This window comes from Candoia aspera, chromosome 12, assembly GCF_035149785.1.
Source record: "Candoia aspera isolate rCanAsp1 chromosome 12, rCanAsp1.hap2, whole genome shotgun sequence".
Taxonomy (NCBI): Eukaryota; Metazoa; Chordata; class Lepidosauria; order Squamata; family Boidae; genus Candoia; species Candoia aspera.
Genome location: NC_086164.1, coordinates 2,622,934 through 2,645,568, shown reverse-complemented (window position 1 = coordinate 2,645,568; position 22,635 = coordinate 2,622,934). Strand labels below are relative to the sequence as shown.

At 42.8% G+C, this 22,635-nt stretch overlaps 1 protein-coding gene across 3 annotated transcripts in view; it reads left to right on the top strand.

Moving 5' to 3' along the window:
• Window positions 1–22,197, top strand: part of FGF13 (fibroblast growth factor 13) — a 128,113-nt gene extending 105,916 nt beyond the window's left edge. For all 3 annotated transcript variants that reach the window (XM_063313585.1, XM_063313588.1, XM_063313586.1), the window contains 3 exons: window positions 1,492–1,595; window positions 19,307–19,505; window positions 20,354–22,197. In XM_063313585.1, the coding sequence (XP_063169655.1) occupies window positions 1,492–1,595; window positions 19,307–19,505; window positions 20,354–20,490 (440 nt within the window). In that variant the 3' untranslated portion in view covers window positions 20,491–22,197. The remainder of the gene's footprint in view (window positions 1–1,491; window positions 1,596–19,306; window positions 19,506–20,353) is intronic.
• Window positions 22,198–22,635: the final 438 nt, after the last annotated feature.

Here is a 22,635-nt window from a genome sequence, read left to right as displayed (position 1 = left end):
AAAAATCTCCATCTGAAAGGTTGAAGTGATACTGCTGTCAATGGGCAACCTGGAACCTCAGATCTGCCCACAATCCATCCATCTATCCATCTCTTGTTGTAGATATAGAAACCACACTGAAGCTTGTGGACTGGTTTCCTAACATTCTGAGGCAGGAAACATGAAACAGCTGGAGCCTAAGTCTTAATATAGGGTTGAACACAATTTTAAAAGCCTACCCAAAAAATGGTTTTAAAATACCTCCAAAAGTCTTGGGGGAAATGCAGAAAATCCAGTCTTAGTCCTTGTGTTTGATGTGGCCCAACCCACCTTGTAACATGCCCCCACTCACAGCAACTTTGCTATCTCCTATATCAAAGGTTGCCCAACCCAGGCATAGACCAGCACTGATAAAGGGAAGCGATATACCATAAAATACAACTTCCACAATTCCTAATTCTGGCTACTCTGCTTTGGAAGAATGTCTCCTGCAAATTATTTGTCTTTATCTAGCTTCTCTGGAAAGTTTGACAGCATCACTCCAACTTATGCATTTTGGCAGCTGCTAAGTAATACATCTTGATGTTACATAAGCTTTAGCAGCCAACACAACCTCCCCGGGAATGAATGTGAAATGTTGCTGAAATGCTTGCATTATTGCAAGGAATTTTGCAGGATGGAGTTTTTTGTTTGGATGGCTGCATGACGCCTTGGAATGAATTGGCCATGGGTTCTTTTGCAGAAAGGTCATCCTCTGAATACATACCATGGAACATCTGCTTTGAATTTTTTAAAGAACCTTTCTGTGTTGGCTTAGATTTCCCCTTTTTGATGTTGCAAAAATGGAAATGATTGCACTGCCCCATTCTATCCTTCTGGGGCTGCTCTCTGTGCTTGGGATAATTCAATTAAAGAGGAAAAGAATGTATCTTCACATAGTGGAGAAGAGGATGGTCCTCTTTGCTCCATCTGTTGCACAGGTGCTAATGTTGGATGGGCAACTTCAGGCTGTTCTGCTGATGGCTTAGGGTTGACAGAGTTGTGCAGTCTTTAAATAGGGTTATGGGGGGAACCTCTTCAAACTGGCAGTGCCTTCAAATGGAAGACTGTCTGCTACAAACCTTCTTTGTGGCCTCCTGGAAGCATTGGGTGAGGACGCTGGGAGTTGTTATCCAAATATCATGGGAGGGAGCCCATGTGGGGGAGACAGGCGGTGATAAAAATATGATAAATAAAATAAATAATTAGGGAATGCAGGGTTTATTAAATAGTGGACTTGATCCAGAAAGATTCTGGTTACCTTCCCAGTGAGGTTATTTGCTTGTGCTTGTTCAGTTTTTTTTTTAAAAAAAAGCTGTGTGAACTCTGCACCGCCACCTCCCAAAAAAATCCCTTTTTCTTTTTTCTTACACCGGCATTACAGCTTTGCCAGCTGGCATTTATGGGAAAATCTGGTTTTGTTTCTGCAACCCAGACAAAGGGACTAACTTTTTGTTTTTGTTTTCCTCCTAGCCTTGTTTAACCTCATACCCGTGGGCTTACGAGTGGTGGCTATCCAAGGTGTTCAGACAAAACTGTACTTAGCAATGAACAGTGAAGGCTACTTGTATACATCAGTAAGTGTCTGCTTTCTATCTCTTCAATTTGTTTGCCTGCCTTGCATTTGACCCTGAAAGAGCAGAAACCCTATTTCTTTTGGAGGACTTAGAGGAATGCTTCAGGCCTTTAGTTTATCCAAGTATATTTCTGTAGAGAATACAAAAGATTCTATAGAATTATTGCTGGATCCCTCACTATGAGGCTGATGCTCCTGCTTGCCTAGGGTGAACTGTGGCTGTCTAAAGGCAACTAAGCAGGGCAATGTCATAAACTGATAGAAATATTATTTCTCCTTTTTTCATGGCTGTGAGTTCTAACTAAAATAAGTGTCTGTAGTGGTCAGAAGATGGCACATGAGATAGTAAAGAGGTTTGTCTGATAAAGCTGCAATATGTTCCATCCAAACTGGCAATAAGTAGTTTTGTGGCTCTTGTTTGATCTGATATTCCAGGGGACATTTTGTGCATGGTATTTGACTTCTGATGCATGGATTATGAGCATATTCCTTCTCCGACATGATTAATAAAGAAAATTCTACCATCTTTACTTGAGGGTGGAGGAAAGGATTTTTTTTTTAAAAAAATGTGTTTTCTCCAAAGTTAAAAAAAAAGAAAGAAAAGCAAATAAAAATTTTAAAGGGTTGCCTTCTTGAGATATTTAGCTCATTAATTAATTTTGTGAGTGACTTCCAGGATTCTAGAAAAAAAACAAGGAATGCCTGAATCCTGAAGGATCTTGATCCTGCAAGGCCTTTCACTGAAGTCTGTTTAAGAAAAGAAATTTGGTTAAATGGTTGGTGTTCATGTTCATATACTCAGCCATGCCTGGGTGACCATTGGCTCCTCGCCATTGTTCAGCCCAATCTAGCTTGCAGAGTTGTAAAGAAGATAGGGCAGGTTGGGGATGAATTCTTCATGACGTCTTTTAGTTTCTGGAGAACAAGGCAGCATCAAATTACAACAAATGAACATGAAAGCCGGCATCATATAGTTAAAGGGTTGGACTGGCATCAAGGAAACCAAGCCTATCTTTAGCCACAGAAGTTCCCTGGGTGACTTTGGGCCAACCAGTCTTCTCAGCCCAGCCTAAATGCTCCTGAACAAAAGGCTGGCTAAACTCTAATAAGTAAATATATAAAAATAAAATAAAATAAACATTCCCATCCAGCTGGTCTCTCTTTGTAGTGAGACCTCAGAAGAAATAACAAGCAGAATCATTGGAGAGCAGATGGTCTCTCAAAGAACTTGGCTCCAAATTAGCCAAGATGGTAAAAACAAGCACTTTAAATTGGCCTGGTCATATATGTGAATCTGACACAATGGGCCAAAAATCAGGGCCACAGAGTGAAGTTCAGATAAATGTTTCTGCTCCTGCCTTTTGCCAAGGTGTTCAGATGTTCTTCAAAAGCAGCCCAGGATAGAGTACGTTGCAATCATTCAAATCAATGGCTTGATGGAATCTCCCTATGTAGAAGGGCACTAAATTTTGGAGCAGACCATGAGGGAGGGAGCTATTGCCCTCATGTCTCACTTGTGGTTCCTGGCATTGAAGACGAAGAGAGATGAACTCAACCACCTGGACAGGCAGAGTTTCTCCTTCTGCAAGGAGGCTTAGAGCTTGCTCTTATGCCCTAACCTTGTAAGTCATCGTCTTGCAGAAAAGGGACCTAATAAATAAAGGATCTCAGGGGTGACCCAGCTGGAGACTCCTAGGGAAATGGCTGTCTTCTCCTGCCAAGATTGCTAATTGGAAGAGCTTCTCATTCTGTTCCACTCCAATGCTTTGCTTTCCTTGTGCTGCACTCCAATGCATCACAATTGCCAAGCCGGGCTGGGCGAGCAGCCTTCGCACCGAAGAGGGAGTGCCAATCCACCGGCCGGCCACAGAACTGCTGATCTCTAAACAGGCTGAACGGAGCTGCGGCATGTGATCTGATGCGTGGGTGGCCAGAGACTCAGCCCCTGACCTTTTTTCTTTCCTCTAGAAATTTCTCTCTTCTGCACCTTGCAAAGCCAAAGGGTGCTTTGGATGCAGCTGCAGAAGGACCCCACTGCAGCTAATTCCATTTTGAGGGAATTTTGGTGGCACCATTGCTGCAAGCCCTGTTTGTGCATTAGAAGTGGACGGAGGTAGCAAAGCATCAATTAAAGCACCTCTGCAGTATGGATTTAATGTGCGTGCGTGTGCGTGCTATTTTTCTGTGCTTCCCTACAGTAAAAAAAAAAAAACCTGTCTGATTTATAACCAAGTGACCTACAAGGAAGGCAACATTATCAGAAACTTCTCCCTGATATTATTATTATTATTATTATTAGTGAAAGGTCCCCTGTGCAAGCATCGAGTCACATCTGACCCTTTGGGGGGACACTGCTTTCATGATGCTTTCTTGGCAGACTATAGAGCAGGGTGGTTTGCCATTGCCTTCCCCAGCCGTCCCCTTCCCCAGCAAGCGGGGTGCTCCTTTTACTGACCTCGGAAGGATGGGAGGCTGAGTCAACCCGAGCCGGCCGCCCGAGAGAGAATCCAGCTCCCGCTGGGATCGAACTCGGGTCGTGGGGAGAGTTTCGGTTGCAATACTGCCGCCTGCCACTCTGCACCACACGGGGCTTATTATTATTATTATTATTATTATTATTATTATTATTATTATTATTATTTTATCCATTCAATCATGTCTGATTCTCAGAGACTGCCTGGACAAGTCCCTGCAGTTTTCTGGGCAGGTTTTTCAGAAGTGGTTTGCCATTGCCTCCTCCCGAGCGCTGAGAGGGAGGGACTGGCCCAAAGTCACCCAGCTGGCTTTGTGCCTAAGGTGGGACTAGAACTCAGGGTCTCCCAGTTTCTAGCCTGGTGCCTTAAAACTACACCAAATTGGCTATCATTACATTATGCTATGCTGTGCTATTTATCAAACTTTATCAGCACCCATCTCCCTCCCAAGGATTATTATTAAGTTAATGTATTATATTATATTATATTATATTATATTATATTATATTATATATTAACTTATGCCCTACCACAATCAAGTACCTCTTAACGGCTTACAGGTAGACAATAAAACAATAATTTAAGCATCCACAGTACAAGGATTCTACATGTGGGGAACATTTTGCACAGAAAAAGCTTTGCTTCTTGGGCCTGGGAGAAAGGAGAGTAGCAACACACCTCCTGATTGGAAAGGCAGAAGTCTCTGGACTTCTCTGAGAGCTCTTTGGACCCTTGTTGGCATATCTGAGAGGACCTCACATCAGAGGCTGCCCCTCCGCCCTGTGCCGATGGCAGCTATCAATCAGCATTGATGTTCAAAGATGACTGGCAATGCTGAAGTTGTTGTGCTTCAAGTTATTCCCTTGAATTGATTAAAACAAAAAAAATTGCCCGTGACATGTCATGTAATTGCCAAAGCTGGAGATTCCCCACTGGCCCTTTACTTCAGCTTTGCTAATAAGCTTAAAATCCAAGGGATAAAATCAGTGATGTTTTTATTCACTTTTGGGGATCGAATGGCTTTCCCCCACACTTGGTTGTCTGTGGATGGGTATACTACAACTTCCAGAATTCCCAGTTGGCATGGCCAACTGAGAGAGAAAACGAAGCAAAACTAGATGGGGATGGAGTGAGGGAAAGAGCTGACAAGGGAGATGTCAGCCCTATAGGGTAGGCCAGACTAAGAAACCAATGCCATGTGTGTCTAAAACTACTTTGATTGCAAAGCTATAGCAACAGAATCTTGCAAGTCTGAATGTGCTTCCCTCCTCCCTCACTTTATCTTTGTGTAAATTAGGGAGGGTCCTGTCTGGGGCGTTTCCTCAAGATTGTTCCTTGGAATGGGTTTAAGCCACGATTCTGATCATTGCCTTGTGATGGATCTTCCCACTGTCCTTCAAGGCCATCCTCTATGCCCCCTTCAGAGAAGCCCTTTTCCCAGAAAGGGTTAAAATTCACCAGGCAAGCCACCTTTCTCAAGCAAGGGCTGTGCTTCAGGCTGATCATCCCAGGCACCCAATGCCTGCTGCATGAGCGCCTCAGCCCATTCCCTTGTATGCAGCAGTTGCTTCTGTTCTTCTCAGCGAAGATCTGAGGACCAGCCCACAGCTTGGGAAACTGAGGATGGAAGAATCTAGAAGGTTTAGCAGAAGATCCCAGCGTGGGAAGGGAGTGGGCTCAGTAGACACAGAATGCTCACAGGAAGGGAAAGACAAACGGGAAAGGAGGGGAAACAGACTGGAATTTTGGGAAATAAGGTTGGCTCCAGAAAATGCTACTCAGTGAAACTCTTCGTTGCACATCCTGGTTCCACTCTCCTGTGCTGTAAGAGAAGTAGCTAAAAGGGCTTTTAGAGTACAGCTTTCTTCCTCAAGTGACCCAAGTGAGAGCTTTACTTGTGTTCATTTTCACCGTTGACCAATTTTATGACGACAGGGTGGAAAGGAGGGATTAATTCTGCTGCTATGTAGAAATACAACCAGAACATTTCTTTGAGGATGGACGTGGTGGGGGGGGAAGAATCTCAGACTACAATATATGTACCCGTCTGGCTTGCTTACTGGTTTGATTTGTTTGGTTTGTTTGGTTTGTTTTTTGATCCTGACTTCCTGTGAAAGCAAAAGTATCTGTGATGACTCAAGTTAGTCAACAGAAAAATCAGATATCCTTCACCCCTGGAACTACGGCTCCCATTATCTCCAGACACCAGGCTAGGGAAATCTTTCTGGGAAGGGGAGTCATTTCAGGAGGAGAGGGATACTTGTCTATGGTAGCCAAAAGCAGAAGGAAGCAAAGAAAGCAGATGCATGCATGCATCCGACTCATGGATGCCAGTCCATGCATCTGAGAAAGTGAGCTGCAGAAAGCTTTGGCCTTTTTATACAATCTTGTCAGCCTGAAAAGGTGCTATCAGACTCCTCCTAATTTCTGGGAAAGAGGGTGTAAATGTTCCAAAGTAGGCTGAAACCATTATCCCCCCGTTCAGACAACCCACTAGAGGTACCTCCCTCTTGGCTTTGAAACCTGTGCTAAGGACTACTGACATTTTCTCTGCTTTTCAGCCCAAGAAGAGGACAATGGTGTCCAGGGGTGTCCACAGGGTATGGTCAAAAGGTCACAATGCACATAAAAAACAGACAGAGCTTCAATCTTACTGTCATTGCCAACACTTTGACTTGTTTCAACACCCCTTGTGGTCCCTTTTGTACCCTGCGTGGCATCCTCTGGCCTTGGGTAGGATCTCTCCTGGGAGCTTTGTAATCATCTCCCCAAAGTGGCACAGAGTGTGAAGTTTGTAAATACAGGCAGTGTTTTAAGAGAAACAAGATTCTGTGGACCTTTAGCAAGTCAAGTAGGAATCCCCTGCTTCTTCTATGCCCAGATTCCTCTGTAATTGGAATAACCTTGAATTAACCTGCTTGCTTTTAGAGGGCAATATTTTGGTTTTTTTCCAAAAAGAGGCATTCACAAATGGCAGATTCCCTTGCCCTGTATAAGGTCACACCTGGTCATTGCTTCTGCATAAAGGAGGAGAAGCAAGGAAGAGGGAGCCATTCACCATACAAAGGATATTCAGTCCAGGGGATTAAGGGTTGACATTCTCATTACCAAACTGACCAACAGCTGAAGATTTGGCTGCTTTCTTCTGATCAATATATGAAATTCATCCTCTCTTGTTCCTCCCTTTGCATCTGCCAGGGTTGGCATCATTTCCTTGGAAGGCAAAAGAAAACCATATTCTTTTTAATCCTCCCTTCCTTGTTAAATCCTCTTTCTCCCCATATTGAGCTCTGTATATTGTTCTCTCTAAGTATTGCCTTCTTCTCCTTCTCCTTCTCCTTCTCCTCCTTCCTTCCTTCTTCCCTCTTCCTTCTTCTCCCTTCCTTCTCCTCCTCCCCTTCCTCCCTTCCTCCCTCCCTTCCTCCCTTCCTTCCTCAACTCTGTTCTCCTCACAGTTTCCTCTATTTGCTTTTTGGCTTTGTATTGCTTAGCCATTCTTCTAATCCCAAGCAACTTGTTTTTTTTTTAATTTATTTTCTATCCCGACTTTATTATTTTTCTAAATAACTCAAGGTGGTTGCTTTCAGGATTCTCCCTCACCCTGAAATGAAGCAAGATCTCACTTGCTGTTTTTAACCCCTTTCCTCAAAAGTAACAAAAGGAAGCAGGAGATCAAATTCTGCCCAGTTCTGCTTTTTAATTTAGGAATTAAAAAAAGGTTTGGAAGAATGAAAAAGATGCATACAACTATAGCTGGTGTGAAGAAAATAGTTGTTTTTTTCTTTCTTCTGTCATAGCTCCATGACTCACTAGCACAACTGATGAGCTGGAGGTTACACGTCAAGTCTGGTTCAACTCAAGTTGAACTCCTAACTTCATGGTCACCACCATGTAGACCTCTTAGCAGCTGTATAGAGATTTGCCACTGCCTTCTTCAGAATACTTTTTTCCAACTTCCTAGTTGCTCTTTCCTGGTGGTATTCCATCAGAGTCAAGGTCAACCAAGCATTGCCATCTGTTCTAGACAAATCAAAGAAAGTGCTGTGATTCATATATAGAATTTAATGCCACAAGAAGGGGGGAGCCTGCAGCTGATAGGGCAACAGAAGGACAGCTTGGATTCTTTTCAGTGGCCTCATCTACCAAAGTCCATCAGAATGATTTTAGATTTCCATGTTTTGGAAAGATGATAACAAGGCTTGCAAGTTTAAAGTCAGGTAGGCATAAAGGAAATCAGAGGAAGAGGAAAATGGATTGGGCTGAGGTTGGAAAATGCAAACACTGGATGAAAGTTTTGTAGGAAAAGAAATGCAGCTTCTGAAAAATCTGCATGCAAAGCTTTGCAGAATGGAATTGACTAATGAATATATCCCTGTGATGTGACAAGGTCTGGATAGAGATTGATTCATAACTTAAAATGCTGCCAATGTCTAAGAGATTGAGGCAGGAGGAAGGAAGAGAGAGAGAAGATGCCTAAATGGAAAATGTCTGAATTTTCTGTGTCGATTTAGGTGAGCTTGTGAAATGGGTTAACGTACTGTTGATGAGTTTACCCTCGGTTGCCGTTTCATGTTTTACGTTCTTTGTGCTTTAATGCTTTGATTATTTGCTATTATATTGGTGTCTTAATTGTGGTAACCGCCTAGAATCGCTTTGCAAGCTGGGTAGCTATAGAGGCCTAAATTGCTATTGTTATTGTTATTGTTATTGTCATTTCTTCCATGGTGTTTGCAGAAAAGAAGCTCTGCCAATAAATTATCCCCTTCTCTTTCTTTTCTGCTACCAATTTATTCTGTCCTGAAAATTTCAAGATGCATTCCTTCCCACCTCGCAGTTGTTCTTACTTGTTCAGAACAGGAAATGAAAAGCAAAGGACAGCCTCAGATTAATCAATCACACATCCACACCTCTCTCTTGTCACTCTGCAACTGAAGTCTGCTGGTTTGGAAATGGTTCCTTTGAAACAAGGAACCAGCGTAAAGGCAAACCAAGGTTCCTGGATGAGAGCGAACCAGCCCAAAGCTGGAATTCTAGATGCACCCCTATTTTTCGGTAGCTGCTGGAAGTCACCTTTGAGGAGGGGCTCGTTAAAATGAATAGCAGAGATAATTGGAGATGAATTGCTGCCCGATAGCCAGGTCTTGTTCCAACCTGCTCTGCCACTGTGAACTGCAACACAGCTTTTTTGCAAGGGGGCCTGCTTAGAACGGGCACATTATGAGGATGGGGGTAGGGATGAAATCAGGGCACCTCCTCTCTTTTAAAATGAGATGCCTTTGGCCAGCCTTTCCCAACTGGACCCTTTCCAGATTTCTTGGCCAATTCCCATTATCCCCAGATATCTCAGAGTCAATGGGAGTTGAAAGAACTAGGCCAGTGTTTCCCAACCTCAGCAATTTTAAGAGGCTTCAACTCCCAGAATTCCCCAGCCAGCATGCTTTAAGATGGATGGACTTCAACTCCCAGAATTCCCCAGCCAGCATGCTTTAAGATGGGTAAACTTCAACTCCCAGAATTCCCCAGCCAGCATGTTCCCCAGCCAGCATGGCTGGGGAATTCTGGGAGTTGCAGCCCAGCCATTTTAAAGGTGCTGAGGTTGAGAAACACTAAAGTAGAGGAACTTAATTCCAGAATGTGAATGCTTGAGTCAGATGGATTTGATTTTTACTTCCAAGCAAAACATACTGCACTTTTGTCCCGGCTCCTCTCAGTTTCTTTTCAGGAGAAGAACATTCCAGCCAAAGCGTCACAGCTGGAATGTGGCATCCTTGTATTATGGGCACAAGGTGGCCAAGGAGTGTGAATAAATACCTAGCTTCTCACAGCGGGATCATCCCCCAACAGTTTGCAAGCCGTTTGGCTTCCCAGACTTAGATTTCTCCCAGGGGCCTTGTTCAGATTGGAAAGTCTGGGCAAGGCTGGGAAAAGACGTCACAGAAAACAGTCACACCAGCTGTCGCCATCCCCACCCCACCCCACCAAGCACCCCCGATCATCAAGCAAACTGGAAAACACAGGCAAGTGGAATTTGAAAGACCAGAAACAGAGCCAACAAAATAAAGACCACCCAGATGAAATGATGAGGTAGAATTCAGCAAGATTAAAAATAGACGATCATCTCCCCTTGCATATTTGTAGAATTCAGAATAAAGTAAAACAACAGCCAGCCCATAGCCACAAGCTAAGTTTAACCTCTGCATCTATACTGGCTCCTAGCTCTTAGAACTCGGTGTTGTGATACAGACGAACGCTGGGCCTCTTGTGGATCTGTTTAAACTCTTAGGCAAGTCTCAGATTTCTGCCGTCACTGGCATTTTATAAGGAGATGTGTTAGGTTTCGTCACAACTTGCTCTCAGGAGATTGGAAAGATCTGGGTGGGGGAAATTCCTGCGCACTAAAATTTCAGCCATGTGTTTGAGCATTGCCAAGGCAGGTGATTTGCAGGATGCTGAAAGTCTCTGTTAAGCTGGAGGGTGCAGAACACCTTCTCAAGATCCTCCAGAGAATGGCAAGGTATGTGAACAGAGGGGTACAAAAGGAATGCATTGTACTAAGTGCACGACCTTGAAATAGCACATCCATCAACAGTTAATCATCTGGACAGCCTACAGACTCACCTGTAACCTGCTTGGAATCTTCCCCATATGGTTGGATGAACGTAACCTTTCCTTGCAATAGGGATGGGAAACCTATTTGGATCAGAAGATAAATTGGGACAGGGTGTCAGGGGTCCAGGGCAACAGTGCATGAGTCCACAGTCCCAAGAATCATGGCCAATTTATTGGCCCAGATTAGTCCCACACTCCCAGGCAAAGCTTGTTGAAGTGTTGATATCTGGCGTAGGCCCCAAAATTCAGGTGGACCAGAGATTAGCTATCACACATTTTCCTCTATTCTTCCTTAAACAGTACTTTCTCCAGAGAACCAGGAGACTAGAATCTTACCTAAATTTTTAACCAGAAAAAATAAAAAAAAATGAAACAGCCCCTGCAGATGCTCCCAAGTCTTTGGCTTGAAAGCCCTGAAGGACTGGAGCCATTAATGTTAGACAGACCTTTCTCATCATGCACCCAATAGGCTGAATTCTGGGAAAACTCAACTGGTCCATCTGGAGGGCACCCCATTGAGGAAGGCTGGTCTAGAAAGACTGGACATTTTTTCCCCCAGGATTTTCACAGCCCCGTCTGAAGACCCTAGGATTTGACGTTGCCCATTGCTCTGACTCTGTTGTGACAACTCAAATTCCATTGTCAGTGGGGGAAGGCTATCAATGTCAGCACCCTCAAGACAGATTTACAAGAGCACCACTAGAGATACTTGTTTAGAGATGCTGATTTTTTGGGGTGGGGTGGCTTGAGAACAGATCTTGAAGGTTCATCCACTGCTGTAATTTTATAATTGCATTTTGGCACTTGGGGTGGGGGGACGAGCAAGAGAGAAAGACTCTGTATTGTTTTCATCTTGAGAAAGCTTTAATTTAATAATGCCGACTGGCTCGATTAAGTGAAAAAAGCCCATCTTTTCATATTTTCAAATGACATCCTATTGATCTTCTTTTGTTGGCATATTGGCTGTCTCCTCTTCATTTAATCTTGTTTGCCTGAAACGATGCTTTGGTCGCCACAGTCCAATTTAAATAACAAATTCCCCCCTTTCTTGGCAGCTATAATTTATTATTGTTATTGTTCCTTTGCTTTTGTACCCGTGGTGTTCCTAACAACAGCCATCCGCCAAACATATAATTTAGCTTGCAGAAATTTAGTGGTGAAAGAAGTTAGATGGTGATTAAGGCAGAAGGAGACAGAGGGGAATTGTGGTACAGAGTTAACAGACAGAGGTTGGGAGGTTGAGGTGGGAGGGAAGAAAGTCCATGCTCACATTTTTTAGAAAACTGATGAAAACTTGGTTATTGCTGGGGGGCTGGACTGTTGTGACAGCCCCTCATGCCAATGGATTGTTCTTAGTCCTGAGTTCCATTTTATAGGAATATGATGTATGTGTTGTTTTCAAGATGATGCATATGATTTTAATCCCAATTGCATATTGGAGCACAGAGTCAGTAGAAGGGAGTAGCTTATGAGGAGAGGAAGGAAGGGAGGAAGGGAGGGAGGAAGGGAGGGAGGAAATCTTGTTCTTCCAGTTTGCTTTGGAGGACTATAGAAAGCACAGGGATCATACTAACATATGAATGGGTGGGTATATAATGCCGTGAGTGGCAGGACACAATTGCATAAATGTCACACTTGCGTCTAATGGAAGTGCCTCATTTGCATCCCTTGCATAATTGTGTCACACCACTCATGTTGTCATTTTGATGTCATTGTGGCTTGGAACGGATGCTCCTGCCTGGATCCCAAATATACAGGGCTGTATCAGAGGTCCAGGAGGAGATGTTCTTTTCTTTTTCCCTTGGTTAAAGACTGTTATTTATTTCTTTAACCAAACTGATATCTGCCACACTAGTCAGCCCCTCAGTACTTACAGCAATCAAAAGCATAAAACAACAGCAATTCTTATTCAAGCATCCACCGTAAGAACTAAAACAAACCCATAAGAATCCAGAAACATTGCAAGTAACCACCAAATAACGTTCAGGGTCCCATCACTGACCATAAGCCCTCCATTTCTCCTGGGATGCAGCTGAACCCAGCTGACACTTCTGCAAGAATCCTGAAGCCAAGCCATAGAGAGCTTTGGAGCAAATGTCCAGCAGTTTAAATTGCACTTGAAGCTGATAGGAAGCTGGGGCAGGGTCCAAAACACCAGGGCTATTTGCTTGTGGTGAAGAATGGCAACCAAGAACCAGGCCACTGCATTCTGGACAAAGTGTTATGCCTATTTTAGGGATTACACTACAGTGCTTATGAGTTTGCCATTTCAAAGGGGCAAAAAACCACACCAATGTAGGTAATTTTGCATCCCAAAGTTGGATGCCCCAGTAGAGGGGCTTCAGTGGCAGAAGAAGGTATTTAGGTCCTGTGCACTCTCCAGAAACATTGAAACTTTGGTCAAAGTTCTACATTGCTCTGAATGGCAGAGTGATTGTTTGGTTTTGACAGCTAATGTACCTGCTATTGACCTGATGGCTACAGAGGGATATTATACTCAACAAATAATCATGTATGGCTAAAGTTGTTAGTGTGTAATCCTCCAGTTGTTGGATTGCAGCTCCATCATTCCTTATCACCAGTCATGTTGGATGGTGCTGATGCGAGATGGAAACCAATGGCATTTGAAGAACCACAAGCTTCCTGCTCCTGATATATGGAATCCAATAGGTGAATTTTCCAGGAATGCTGGAATCAGCCATTTTTAAGAGGTCCTCCTTTTATTTAGACTTCATTCTCTGTGAGGATCACAAAAAACAGTAATAGACATGAAGGAAAATTATAATCAAAAGTGAACCCAGACATTGATCTATTATCCATTTATGGTAGAGCAGAGGAAAGTTTTTGAATTAACCGCTTTAAATAATCTAGTGCTTCTGTAAAATATTAAACAGTTTTCCATCACAATCAGCTAACAACTACTTCTGTAATTCCAAACTGCGGGAATGGTTCTCAGGCAACTTACCTTGAAGACCATGTATTAGATCCCAACTGTGTTCCTCAACTGCAAGGTCTGTTTGTTTGGAATATAGCTGAGCAACGAAATTAAAATGTCACTGAGATAAAGACAGGCCTAATTTTTAAGCTGAGGATCTTATAGATTGCTGTGTAATGGTCCACGAAATAAGAAAGGTCTCCTTAAATTAGTAGTGTTGGTGTCTTGAGGTTTACAATCCTAAAGAGAAAAGATGGTCAAATCATTAGCTATTGTTCACTTCCAGGAGGAATTCTTGATCTTAACCATTGAACTGGAACTTGAATGAGAGATTACAAAGAAATTTCAGGGCTGACAGAGAAGGAAATATTTTTTTTAAAAAAATCTCTGAAAGAAGAGAATGACAAACCAATTCTATACTGCTAGTGTGTTGATGAAGCCACCCGGGGTGTAGTAGCTCAATTCAGAGATTTTATTTTCAACAACAGAAATAGATTTTTGAGAGTACAGGGGCTGCCAAGAAAAATGGAAGGAAAATGAGCATGTAAACCATGGTGTTTTCATATTGTTCACTTTCAATTATTTAAATTGGTTGTTTTTCCATTTTACTGTTGGCCGCACATTGTTGTATCTTAAGTTTCAATCTCCTGTTTGTGTTGCCTAGGTTGCTTATATCGTTCATTTTTCTTGGCTGTTAATTTCATTTCTTCATTTGAGGTTATCACCCGCACTTTATTTAATTTAGGATTTATCAGTCTGGGGTGAATGGAATGTTTAGCTGTTTTCTTGCCGTAGGAAATTACCCTATTCCTCGTTAACCTTGGAGCTTTGTTACCACTCTGTCAAAGCATTAGTCAATGTTGTGACATTTTAAATTAAACCTCTTGTCTGATTTCTGATGAATAAAGGGCTAGGAGTCTGGGTTAATAAGCCACGTGAACCGTGGAACAGACTATCCACATTGCATGTTCAAAAGAGGTTGAAAAGGCAACCAAGTTCCTTTTGAAAAAGTGGAAATGAACTTGCTGAAGTCATCTTTAAGGAGATTTTCACAGGCTGGGATGGGGGTGAACAAATCTTCCCTTATTCGGGTTAGTCTCCCTCACAGATTTGCAAGCCTCGGCGACTTTCCTCCTTTTGAAGACTTAATTATCTGTTGGCCCATTTTTCAAAGGCATCCCACATCAAGGCCATTACCTTTGATCTCTCTTCCCTTTCTTCTCACAAATATTCTTTCACAGATGTCAATGGAGGCTTTTTGCTGTGAGGTGCCTTCATTTTTAACTCATGTTGGTTTTTGCCCAATCTTGCCAAGATGGCAAGGTGTGGTGAGAGGGGATCTTCAGCTGGCTTTCCTTAATCGTCTTTTTGCAACGTTGCTCCCATTTCATTTGTTTTCTTTCCAATGTTTGTTGCCTTGAAGATGTTCAAACAGGGTGTCTGAAGCTCTCCAACTATTCCCCCTTCTACAAATCTAACTTATACCACAAGGAACCCTCTGACCAAAAGTCTCCAGAGTATGCTGGATATATACCATCTTTCTGCACAATCATTCAAAGCACCACTGTGGGTAGGATCCTGTGGAGCACATCAGCTTCACTGCTTGGGTCCCCCAATGCTCCCTGATAGATTACTCAGTGGTCTTTTGCAAGTTCATGAAGTCATGCTGGGCAGATTTTTTTTCAGAGATGCTCATTCACCACATCCACCTTATTCAAGGAACCCAAGCCTGAAGCACTTGAGATTTTCTTAATTTATGAGAGAAGTAACTGATGGAGAAGGGTGTCAATTCCATCATGCAGTTATGAAGAAAAGCATGAGTTAAGCGTTTCATGTTCATTCTTTCCAGGGTCTCCAGCAAAGAGCTTTTTTATCACTAGCTCCCTGGTTTGTTTTGTTTTTTCAATAATATACAAGATAAATACTGAATGTCTTCTCCATGCAGAACAGATGCTAAGGGATTGAACATCTATTTATATCACTGGAAAATCCCAGGGACTGCAGTATTCCCAATCTGAAGAGTAAAGGCCCTATTGAATTCATGAGATCTTCTTCATCCCACCAGTATCCACCATCTGAGCCCTCTTAGGCCAGGAACCTACTCAGTCACTCTGCACATGTGATGAAAAAGTAAAGCACCAGTTATCCACAAGATGGTTAGAAGTCTTTTCCATGAGAGTGGATTTCCCACAAACATTCCTTCTGGCTACTAAGCAAAAAAAAAAAAAGATGCCGTTCTGTAGAACAAATGTTGATATTTGCATCCATTTCTTGATATCTTAGGACATATTGTAAGCCTAAAGACAAACTCGTCCTCCTCCAGGCACAGACACACACCCATACACACACGCCTATCCTTGCTGGTTTCCAAAAGTTCAATCATCTAATACAAGGGCATGTTGGCCAAGCAAATAGACTGCTTTCTCAGAACTTCTCAGAGATATATTTTATCTCTCCTACCCCTTTACTCCTTCTTGTTAGCCATGACTTTCTAGCAAATGAAAGTAGATGAGGTCACCTGGCTGAAACAAAAATTAAGTTCGTCTTCTTGCCAAATTGGATATCCCAAAAAGAATCTGCAGTTCCTGTGTTGGATACTGCCTTCTGTCCTAAAGAAGAAGAAAAAGGGCTTGCCACCCATCATGCTTGACTGTTTGACATTGCAATCTGGCAGCTGGTCAGAAGTCAGCAGGTATGTATCTCCAAAGGAGCAAGCCTTGCTGATTTTAGCTTTGGAGGACTTCCCAACACCACTCAAACAGTAATGTTGGGGGGAGAGGGCTTTGATATCTGGTTCAGTTCTGAAAGCCCTTTGAACATATGGATTCTTTATAACTGAGGGGAAAAACTGACAACTTCCCTGGCCGTTTCTTCTCAAAGACAGAGGTGATAAATCATAAAATCATAGAGTTGAAAGAGACTTAGAGGTCATATGGTACAACTTCCAGCTCAGTACCAGGCTCTGTAGAACACCTTTGATTGATGACCATCCAGTCTCTGACTGAAGTCCCCCAACAGAGAAGAAATCAACACTTTGCGTGGCAAGCTGTTCTACCAGATGATAGATTATAGGATCAGAAAGTTCCTCTGGAAATCCAGCCTAAGTGACCAGGATTGTATGCATCCTCAGGCATTCAAGAATTTGTGCTCTGGGCATGAATGAAACTCAGACTTATGCAGGCCTACAAAAGAGGTTCTTCAGGTTGCAATTGTTGCAAGGGGCCCTCAGAAGAATTGGCTTTATGACAGCAGTGTGGCTCAGCTCATTTGATCATCCATCTCTGAATGGAGCAAGTTGTGCAGTCCCTAAACACAGCAAATTACTGCACAGAAGCTATAATTGCCCTCTGCACACACCAGGGTTCTCCTTTACTGCTCTTAATTGGATGATGAACTCCACGGTGTTCCATTTCCTTCCCACCAGCAGCTAGTGATTTTTTGTTGTTGTTTTTGCAACCTGAAGCATACCACAATCACATCTTTATGCTTGTCCTAAAGAAAGATCTACTGTATGCGTAAACATTTGAAATATATGCACATCCACCACATACATACCACAAGCAAGCATCAATCTGACTACTCAACATTCTTCATTAATGATATATGGCTGGAGAGCAATAGCTACTGGCTGATCAAAATCTGAACCTGTAATACCAACATTATTTTTCCCCCATGGGTCTAAAACTTCATCAAACTAAAATATTTGTGGAGTAGGGTTAGGGAGCTGGACTAGGACTAGAGGCTCCCAGATCAGCATTAAGTTCTCTCACAAAAGTTCCTTGAGTCATTTGGAGAGCAGATAAAATTTCTACAGTCACCCTAACATGAGACATACAGTAGGGTTGTTATTGTGGTGGTGGAAGGAAATAAATTGAGGGAAAAGTGGTATTATGGACACCACACTGGACTCCTGAGGAAAGGAAGGATATAAATTAAACCAAAGATAGTGCTGTGTCCAAAAAGGCTTTGTTGCTTATTCAACTCTGCCAGTTCTGTGGGAGCGAACAGCCACAGACTGCAGAATCATACGGAGGGAAGAGGTCTGAAAGGCCACTCTACAATACAAGATTCTAAACAGATAGGTTTGTTTAAAGGCCCCCAGTGCAGGAAAGTCAACTTCCCACTAGCTGACTGGTCAATTTTAGGTTCACTTCTTGTTCACTTCTTGTTTAATATTTTAGGTTCACTTCTTGTTCTTCATCTTTCCTATGGTTTGATGAAGTAATTTTAAACCCTGGCTTTATGGGGAATTTCTCTTTGAAGAGTAACATGGATTGCTTTCCAGTAGAGCTATCTCATCAAGACTGCAAAAATCTGGAGGACCACAGGATAGCAACAAAGAATTAGAGTTTCCTGTATCTCTTTGCTGCCCTATCATGATTATCTGGATTTCTGCAGTCAAGATCGGCTGAACCTAGCTTCCAAATGGATAAGCCAACCTGCTTGCTTGCTCCAATGAAGCATCAAATTCTAGGTCCTGCTCCGACCAGACCATTTCTGCCATCACCACATAACTGAGGTGAGGACATTGAATCTTCAATCCCATGGAGAGCTTTCTTAACCTTGAAATCCAAGTAAGTTTTCCTTCAGATCTCACTTCACAACACAACAAGGTTGGCTCTGAGAAGACATTGTGTCCTTGGGTTTCATGGGATAATGTTAAAATGTCATCCAGTCCTGATCTTATCAGAATTTTGGACAGAGATTAAGTCTGACAAATGTTTTGGACTTCCAATCCTCTTAAGGCCAGAGACAAGCACTTGTGAAAATGGGGCTTCAAACCTTCTGGAGAGTCACCAGTGGCTTCCCTCCTCATTGTGTACAGCAGTGAGGTCTCCCTCATTGTAAAGGTTCTAGAAGAACATCTGCCAGGGATATACTGTATGTAATACTGAGTACTGGGGATAAGTCCATACACAGATGTCCAGGAGGAGCTGTCAGGTCTTCCCAGGTCTACAGTTCTGTTGCAAAGACAAGTCCAGTTTGAAGTACTTTTGCTCTGAAAAGTCACTTCATGAGAACTTGTCTCATGAAAAGTTCTCCATGGAGGTCCCTCCAAACACATTAGGGAAGCCATTTCCAGTTAAGGATACTTCTTGCAGGAACCTTGGGAGGGAGATGGGCGGTGATAAAAGTTGATAAATAAATAAATAAAAATAAACCTGAAAGTTCCTAGAGACCCACAGTGTAAGACAATCACTGATCATCTGGTATTGGCTTCCAGTCATCATTATGGGCTTTCAAAAGCACCCAAGCCTGCAGCAGGCTGATAAAAGGGTATAAATAAATAATTGCAATGTAATGAGGTAGCTGGTAAATGTTGCTTTAACATCAGTCACTTGGTAAAAAAAGCATTTACTCTCAATGTCCCTCCTTTGATTCTTTTTTCCCCCATCCCACTAAACACCTTTTCCCATCTTCACCCAGCTATTTGCTCGATCTGCCAATCATGGTCTTGTAACAAAGTTCTCTTTCTGATCGATATTTCTCCACTTCAGATGTCAAGACTGCCTTGAGCTGAAATGGCCCATGTGCTGCAAAACTACATTATGGAGGAGTAAAAGCAGACCAGAGTGGGCAGGGGCAGAGGCTAACGCTGGCAAAATATTGAATCATTTCTGCATTAGCAGACGGGAAGTTGTGTGTGCATTGATCCTTTTCTTTCCTTTCCTTCCCCCCACCCTTTCCCTGCAGGAACATTTCACGCCGGAATGCAAGTTCAAAGAATCCGTTTTTGAGAATTATTACGTCACTTACTCTTCCATGATCTACAGGCAGCTGCAGTCAGGAAGAGGCTGGTATTTGGGTCTTAACAAAGAAGGAGAGGTCATGAAAGGAAACCATGTTAAGAAAAACAAACCGGCTGCACATTTCCTCCCCAAACCACTAAAAGGTAAAACTGTTCAGGTATCCTCAGCTACTTGCAGATCACCTGTTTTGAATACAGCAGTGGATTTTTTTCTCCTCCTGCTGTTTTGTTCTCGGGATGCTTTAGAATTTCTTTTGCATTTCTTTCTGGAGTTTAGTTGATGCCGGCTGGCATTGTCTTCTGCTGCATCCAGGCCCTTTATCTTTCGCTGGGGGCAGGGGTGCCACGTGCAGGTGGGGAGAGGGCACCAAACGGGGGCAGCATCTAACACATCTAGACAGAGCCAGGATTGTGGCCATTTTCCTAAAGTTTGGGAAGGAGTTGGCTTTGCAGCTTGCCCTCCATTTTGACCCATTTCTTGGCTCAAAGCGGTGAGAAACCAGACCACTAAATTTTGGCAGCTGTGGTTTTGGGGTCTGGGTGCAGCCTGGTTGCTTCAGGTTGACCATCATGTCTTATATCTGCAGCTTCCTGGTAGTTAGCAAATAAGTAAGTAAGTCTTACAGCAAGCAAGCATTGCTCCTGACTTCTGTTCCTGTTTTGATGTGGGGTTGGGTTTCACACTTGTCTTTGTAATCCTTGCCTTGAAGGCCAATTAGCAAAATGCTTTGCAATGACATTTCTGGGCACATTTTCATGCCCTCTTTCCTCCCCAAGGCCCTCAAGATGGTGCTTCTAAGCCTTCCCCCTCCCATTTTAACCTTGCCCCAACCCTTGCCCCAAGAAAGCACAACTCACCCAAGATTGCTTGAATAGCCAGCCCAGCTGAGCTTTCCACCCCGTTTTGTTCGGGAGCAATCTCTTGGAAGTGAATTCATGATGCGCCTGTCTCTAATTCTTCTGTGATTTTCCTCTCTCCTCCTTCCAACCAGTGGCCATGTACAAAGAGCCCTCCCTTCATGATCTTACTGAGTTTTCACGGTCCGGCAGCGGAACCCCAACGAAGAGCAGAAGTGTCTCTGGAGCATTAAATGGTGGGAAATCCATGAGCCAGAATGAATCAACGTAGCCGGGATTGAGAAGCTAGAGGAGAGATGGCGCATCAGTGAAACCTTACCTCGAGACTTGCTGTGGAACCCTTATTTTGCACCCACCATTCAACTGTTTCCGACAAGCCAACAAACTGGGATAGGTCATTTGGCCTTTTATCAGCTACTGTGGACTTTCTGGATGTCCCCAAACAACAATAAATGATTCGCGTCAAAGGAAAGATCCCCAATGATGTAGAACAGGCTTGTGCAAACTTGTGGCCTAGCCAGACAAACTTTAAGTGGTGGCATAACATTGCAGAGGCACAATCCACCCCACCCACCTTCTCGTTTACTTCTTACCCTCACCTAGGCGCTGTGAAAAAACACAAAATTTCAGAACCTGTTTTTGCTTTCCAACCAAGAGAGAAATCCAGTCAAATATCCCTTTTTTTTTCTTTGCTCTTTGAGGGAAATTTAAATGTTTAGTGTTTTATATATAACATTGTTTGGGGTGGGGGGAAGGGAGAAAAAAGAATCTGTATGCCCTCTGCTTTTTTTTTTTTTCCCCCAGCTTACCATTTTCTATATCATAAGGCTTGGTAAGGAAAACAAATCCGAATATATGCTTTTAATCTGGAACAGCATCACCTTTTTCGATCTCTTAACCTGAATGGGTCTTCAGAGCTGTGTCTTTACGAGCAAAGCAAAATCATGCTACTATAATAGTGTAATCCTGAGGATAAATAAATAAATAAATCAGGTTTGGAGCTGGATCTCAGTGGATCTCAGGCTCCAGCAAAAAAGTGTTCTTGTGATTTTAACACACTGAGATATATATACAGTTTTTTATAGATTTGTAGTCATCCTTTCAAAGTCCTTGTGCTAACCCCAGTCTGTAGGAACCAAGGTGTTGTGTTAATCCCCAGTCTGTTCAAAATACTTATTTTTAAAAAACAGGGTGAATCAAATTATTCCCACAATGTAGACCTCCCCCCCACTTTTCCCTCCACTCTTCTCTTAATTATATTTTGTGTATCATATTTAAAAACAAAAGCTAAACCTGTTGACATACCTTCTTTTTTCTAAAGACAGAAACTGTGGAACTAAAGTAACTTAACTAATGTTTTTATAAGGGAAACCATTGCATCTTCTTTGTAAGCATCTTTCCTTTATTTCCCTGAAATTTGGGTGGAGAGTTAACATCAGAGCCAACAACATGGAAAGAATCAACATAGAAAGGGGATGCAATCCAGCCTGTTCAAGTCACTGGAGCTGAAGGAAGTGAGATGGTGGGGAATCTGTTGTGGTCTTTCCTTGAGGAAGGAGAATTAAGAAAAGAAAGGGCTGGGGGATTTCATAGATCCTGATATGGGGTAGATCTGGCTGGAAAGGGAAAACGTACAAGCATCATCCCATGGAATCTTTCTGAATACTTTTTTCTCTTGCAAGAGGCTGGAATTGTGTCATTCCTTCTCTGTTTTTTAAAGCAAACAGAAGTAATGCAGCTGGGGGAGGGAGAGAAAGTTAAGTTTCTGTTTAGTTCATCATATCTCTTGCATGAGAGGAAGTTGGATACTGGCTTCAGAAGTTGCATGACCTGTTTAAGATTTTGTGCATTGCTCTCTGTCAAAGATAATGTACAAAGCAGACTTGGGCCAGAATGAGCTGTTTCCTGTCGCTTTGTACAAAGGAGATGTTTATTATTTGTTGTATACAACCATGCACTGAATAAACTAATTTATATTAAGGTGTCCATTCTAAAAAAAAAAAGAATAACCACTGCCAAGCCATAGCAACAAGATTGCTTGTGGATTTTTGTTCAGACCCAGAACCTCCCCATCTGGAGAAACAGGAGATGCAAAACAACCTTGTATGTTACAGACCTCCAACCCCAAAATTTCATTCCCTCTCAAGGGGACTGTGATTTGGGTCTTGTACAGAAAGGATCCTTTGGATGTAAGGCATCCAGGGGCCTTTTGAGATGCCAATGGAAGAGCTGCAGGACAGAAGGTCTGCATACAGAAGTTCCATCTTCAGCATCTCCAGGTAGAACTGGAGAAGTTCCTGCCAAAACTCTAGACAGCCACTTTGCCAGTCAGTGTGAACAACACTGGGGGAAATGGAGCAGTGGGCTTCTTCCGTTTAAGACCATTCTTAGGGAGAAAGCAGCTCTCCAGGTGTGA